Source organism: Stegastes partitus, unplaced genomic scaffold (genome assembly GCF_000690725.1).
Source record: "Stegastes partitus isolate 25-593 unplaced genomic scaffold, Stegastes_partitus-1.0.2 Scaffold986, whole genome shotgun sequence".
Lineage (NCBI taxonomy): Eukaryota > Metazoa > Chordata > Actinopteri > Pomacentridae > Stegastes > Stegastes partitus.
The window spans coordinates 176,169-182,442 of NW_007578717.1; the positions used below are offsets into that span (position 1 = coordinate 176,169).

Here is a 6,274-nt window from a genome sequence, read left to right on the forward strand (position 1 = left end):
CCTAGTGGTGCACCCAGGTACTATAGCTAATGCTCAGTACATTTTATGACACTTCATTTTCTGCCTTTCCGGTTATTTTTTTGTTTTTTTAATCAGTTAAATTATTAATGTCCATTAATAATTCATTCACATCATTATACTGACTGTTTGCTTGAAGACAGCTGTTAGAGCCTAAGTAGCATTTCCTGTTCTTCACTGCTCATTGAAATGGTTAAGAATGTAGCTTCACTGATGTTTGCATTTTGAGGCTGATGTTGATATTTGTGATATATTGATCCCAAACATTAAGCTGGATTAAGTTATTCACTGACAGGGACGTTATAGAGCTGGGAAATAATCTCTCTTTCTGGTCAGTAAACAATGATGGCTTCTGGCGTTTGTTATCACAAGCATTTCTGAGCATTTTCTGTTCACCAGCATCCGGTGATGTCTTTGTAGATTTGTTTTTCGAAAGCATTTAATAGCAACTGAATATCTTCTTACTGATGGTTGTAGTGTCAACATTCACAGGTAAATGATCTGCAATTATGGTCGTCTGAGAATGTAGAATCCACAACTTGGCAGTCTAATCGAATATCAGCTTATCTGAAATTGAAATGAGCGGTAGAAGATGTGAAATGTTCAATTAAATATGACACACTAAAACAGGAGATGAAGCGTACTTACACCTCACACTTCTACATCTTTATTACACACACACACTATTTGATCAAAGTGCCAAATCGTGATATAATAAGCATAACATATTTTACATAACCTGACCTCAGCAAAGTTGTCTCTCTTGTCAAAACTTTCCATTCTGTTGATCTTGTTGATTTATAAACTGTGGTGGTACAAACAACCTAAAGGTGGATCATTTATTAGACACCAATTAAACTTTTGCTTTAGCTGTTACAGGATAGGTATTAATTAACTACAGCTAATATCATAAAAAGAAGCAGGCTGTGCTTATGAAACATCAGGTGTTACCTAAAACTTTTCTATGTAACTACAAAATGAAAAGGTGGACGGGAATTTCAAGCATCAGCTCAGACATCAGAGGACACAAAATTAAACTGTCAGTCAAAACCCAACTATTTTGTAACTTCTCTCCTAAGCTACATTCAGCTCATATATCATCCATGCATGTTTATCAGTGAAGCACTGGTGGCAAATACATTTAGCTGCTTTATTAAAGTTTTGTATATGTGAATTAAAAGTAGTGACTACAACTCAGACATTTTCCATCCTTATAGAGTTTTCTTTTCGTTACACTGAACTAAAAATAAATCTAGCATGCAACGTTTTTCTCCTCTGACTTAGAGAAAAAATAAAAATCTATTTTCTAACCTATTGTTCTGGTTAGTAAAGGGTCTAACATAGCCAATTCTGCACCAGCGGTTTTTGACCTCATGAACTATGTGGCGCTGTGATGGACACACTGGATCTGCCCTTTATCATTTCCATTATAGTGCATACTTGGGTGGTCATGATGTCCATTAGAGATGTTGTGTGTTTGAACAAATACTTAGTCCTCAATGTAAAAAAAGAATGGATAGAATTTAATAAAATATGACTTGCGGTAACCAAAAAATATTCACATTTCAGAAGCTGGAACCAGAAACTTTAAAACAACAACACCTTTCAGACAGGTTTCTTCTAAAGCACCATCCCGTGTCCTCCTCTGCTCTTTGCGTCCTGCAGTTCAGACCGCAGCCTCCAGTATCTGTTACCTCCTTTATCCTGATCTCAGAATGAAGGTCAGAGTAAAGGTTGACCAGGAACTCTCAGTGTGTAGGGCCAGGTAACAATATAACACAAAAAAACAGAGATTTGAGCTGCCTTTACGCTCGACATGATGTGTTTATGATCCAAGTGTTTACTTGAAATGCGATTTTCTTCGGCAGGATGCCACATGTCCCTGTATGTCAGTAATGTGACTATATATTAAGAACAGGTGTCGGTGGTGGCGTGTGTGAGGAGAATGTGTAAATATTTAAAGATGTGCAACGTCACTCTCTCTACCCATCTACTCCTTTCTCTCATTCATTCATGCACAGCAAATAGAAAGATGTATTATGCATGTAGAAAAGGCTGTGGTGCGAGTATAAACACAAACATACGGGCAAACCCTGGAAATAATCAGTTACAGGCCATCATTTTCAGAAGTGATACACTTTCATCATTACACAGGTTGTTTTCTGGGGTGCTTTTTTTTTTTTTTTCTTCAAAGATGTCCACTATTCTCTCCTAACTTTCTAAAATCTCCCATCTTTTTTCCTTCTCTCCTCAGCTGAGCCTCTTCCTCTGATGGACCTGTGTCGGCGTGCGGCCCGCCTGGCGTTGGGTCGGGATCGGCTTCAGGAGATCGAGAGCCTCCCTCTGCCCCAGTCCCTTAAAAATTACCTCCAATACCAGTGACTGACACCAGCAGAGCCAACTGGGAATACAAGGACTCAAAACAGACCACCAGAAAGTCTAAAGACGGATGGACGAAAGAATTAATTTAACGATGCAAAGAGGGGACGGTTGATGGAAGAACGTCCGCGCTGGGAGCCCCGTGGCTCACATGGATTTATAAAGGACGGATAGGAATATGGTGGGAGTTCAGGCTTTCAAATAAAAGACAGGACAGCACCAGCTTCTTTTGGATTTTGAGCTGCTTTTTCATTCATTTAGGACTTGAAATAAATTATTAATGATGGTATCCCATCAGTGTGTCACTCATCCAGAATGAATCCTCAAATGGCACAGTGTGGTAAAGTGGTGAAAGAGACTGGCAAGACGACCACCGCCACCTAGTGACGAGAATGAAAACAGCGCACAGAAAGCACACTAATCCCATCCATGGAGGCCTTTCTGACGTGCAGTCAGTGACCATATCATTGTTGGATAGCATAGTGTGTGCTCATGATTTCCACTGGCACAGGTGACAGCCTGCAGAGTCTACATGTCCAAGAGGATTTTAGCACTAATGATGTGTTAATGTGATTGATGCGGGGCCCGACCCAAAGCTCACACTGCATACAGAGAAGCTCGACACATGGCTGTAAGGTGAATGTAAACAGGAAATCAGTATGCCAAACTTACCTCCTGGCTTTATGCAAACGTTTGCTGAAAGCTTAGTCCTTTTCAGACATGTAACATTACTGTCTTCATCTGTCTGTTGGCTTTTTGAAATTCAAACATGGGATATTTATATTGGCTTTACTCTCACTGCTTGCATGGTATTTGGCACCAGGTGCAGCAGTGAGTTAAAGTCATGATACAAAGCAAAAACAAAGAGTGCAACAGTGATATTAAATGTATAATTTTGCCCGTTGAAGTCTTAATTGATGATCACTGTCAGTGTAGAAGTTCTCACTTGTCAATTTCAAAACGTTTATAACTAATTTTATTCTGCACAAGCATAGAAATTTGCGTTTGTCACCCGTCTGTATCTTAAAGTGTTCTTGAATATCCTCAAATTTGGCGTCACATCTTTTAATTTTCTATGACATGAAATATACGCAACTTGATTGAGGATGTAAACATTTGCATATCTGCGTCATCAGAGCAGTCTGGGTGTAGTTTTATCAGCTGTAACTGACAATAATTAAAAACCCAAAAACCTATCAGACTTTAACACCGACCAGAATCAAGCAGCTCAAAGGTGGTATTACAGTCAGAGGAACGATCTGAAGGAGGAATACAGCTGAACCACGAATCAAATTCAAACTGAAATTGTGAAACAGCGTGATTATCAAAGGCTACATTTTAGGATATATGTTATGTAGCACGTCTGACCCAGAGTTTAAACTGTTGTGTCAGCGGTTTTACAAATTCACGCCATCCCCGTAATGTGACAAGTTTTAAATGTCTTACGCAGTGAATACTGAACTGAAGCGTCTCTTTAAATAGTTACATCACAAATGAAATTGCAATATCTCAGAAAAATCACAGATATTTTCCCCAAACTGTCCAGCTCAAATTGAAGTGACCTAAAGTGCTGTATGTTTAGAAGAAAATTGTGTGCAAATAATGAGGAGAAAAGTCAAACATGGTACTGTAGTTAATGTGATCCAGATTTGTGCTGTGCAGAAAACATGGAAGTGCAAATGTTACTCAGTGTCACCATAATGACGTCTACGTAATGAGTTGCATGTCTGAAAGAGGCTTTATTTCAAAAGGACCAGACAGGACAAATCTGCTTGTTGTTTAAAGTACTATCTCATAGTGCTGGGAGCGTTTCTCACAGGACACTAAATCATGTATTATGATGTCAGATCACAACCAAAGTATTTCATACTAATCTGTGGAGTGTACTAATGTGTCTCGGAGCTGTAGGTCGTGGCCCGCCATGAATCTAGTGCTAACATGCTGTTGGCATTAAGAGACACCTGCTGTTGTTTGTAGCACCCTGCTGTAGCTCACTGGTAGCAGACGCTATCTGTCTGCTCTCCGCACAACTGTCTTAATGACCACAAACTAACAGGACCAGAGCAGATCCAGCCTCACTGGATCTATAATAAAGACTGTAGCGGGATGTAGGAATATTACTGCGACTGTAGCAGATGTATTGCTGACTCAGAATAGGATGCAGATGACCAATGCACAACCACATATACACACACTGAAGACCAATCGTGTTTTCTTTCCTAAAAAAAAAGGCTTGAGTCACTTTTTTTTTTTTTTTACTTCTGAGTTTGTATCCTCCATTATTATTATTATTATTATTATTATTGTTGTTGTTGTTATTATTTTTGTGAGTGTGGGGTCTGATTCTGATGATGGTAGGATGAGGATGATGATGATGTTTATTTATCACAAGCTAGTTCTATGTTTGTTTTGTTAAACTGATCATTGATGGTTATATTCAGGTAAATTTAATACAAAGATGCTGGTGATGAAGGGAGAGAGAAATCGAAACTTGTTTTTTCAATGCTGCTTTTATTATTATTATTATTATTGTTATTATTATTATTATTATTATTATTATTATTATTTGCGATGGTGGTGGTCTTACCCCCTGTTTCTATAAGTTAGGGTGGGGAGAAAACAACCATTTCAGAAAAGTAGTAGAATGTATGGACGGACGGTGCATTTGAGATGTCAACAGACATGAAATGTGAATAAAAGCCAAGTGAATTTGACATTTTTTCGTTGCATTTTTTCCTTTCACTCACTACTTCCTAAAAAAACTACTACTTTTAGTCATGCTTACTAAGATTAAGTGTCATCCAAAATACATCTGACACTTGAAAAAAAAACTGCAGTAAGATGCAAAAGAGCCTGGTGGTTCGTCTGTGGTTCAGACAGTTGCATCCTCTTTAATTGCATCTCGGGGAGCATTTAATCTACCAGGGGAGGCCTTGGCAAGGAAAACTGGGCTGTAAAGTGTTTGGCCGTTAGTTCCTGCGATTGTCAAGTGTGCAGTTTCCACTTCACAAAGTAAACAGATAATGCACTACTCATCAGCTCCTGCAGCTGTAAATACAGCTCACGCTCAGCCAGAGAGGTACTGATGCCCTGGATGTCCAAAAGTTAAAAACAGAGTGAGGATGCAAACACATTAGTGTGTGGTTATAGGCTTCATATTTCCATTGCGCAGTCAGATTCCCACTAAAACATCATCAGCTCACCATATCTAAGCACACAAGGGACTTTTGTTTGGTAGATCAATAGCAGACAGACAGTGTAATAATGCTCCTGCATCATGATCCTGCCTGAGATGGATCCAACACTGAAGTTTCCCTAAATACACACAGACACACTCAGACACACAAACACACACACACACACACTTCATGTTTAAAAGCAGTCAGATCATCAGCAGCTTTATCTATGTCCTCGTCACACACTGGCATGCATGCTGGTGCAGGCCTCAGGAGCTAAACTTTCATAAGGCTACACATGAGATTGCAACAGATCTGATAACAGATCTTGAAAGGGTAGAGCAGGTTTGGCAAATGAAATTTACTCACGTGGTGGCAAAAAAAAAAAAGCAGGTGTGACCAAAAAATCGTATGAGCGAGGTTGAAAGTGTAGACTATGTATAAAGAAGGACAAAGCCACCACGATGCCCCCTCTGGCTTTCCTGAACAGTGTTCTGAAGCTCAGCGTGGTAGCGTCTCGCCATCTCGGCAGTGCCTCCATCCTCTTTACGCCTGGCTGATCCCAAACTGAGCAAAGAAGTGAAGCATGAGTGGAACTTAGGCGAGCCACACTATCACCTCTGGGCCATCGATTGTCCTATGATGGAACTACCAGTCACTTAAAGCAGCCACATCCTTAATTATGCAAAACTTTAAGTCTT

At 39.5% G+C, this 6,274-nt stretch overlaps 1 protein-coding gene across 3 annotated transcripts in view; it reads left to right on the top strand.

Annotated features, from left to right (window-relative positions):
• Nucleotides 1–4,655, top strand: part of LOC103366837 (SPRY domain-containing SOCS box protein 4-like) — an 88,549-nt gene extending 83,894 nt beyond the window's left edge. For all 3 annotated transcript variants that reach the window (XM_008294679.1, XM_008294678.1, XM_008294680.1), the window contains one exon: nucleotides 2,273–4,655. In XM_008294679.1, coding sequence (XP_008292901.1) covers nucleotides 2,273–2,400 — 128 coding nt within the window. In that variant the 3' untranslated portion in view covers nucleotides 2,401–4,655. The remainder of the gene's footprint in view (nucleotides 1–2,272) is intronic.
• Nucleotides 4,656–6,274: the final 1,619 nt, after the last annotated feature.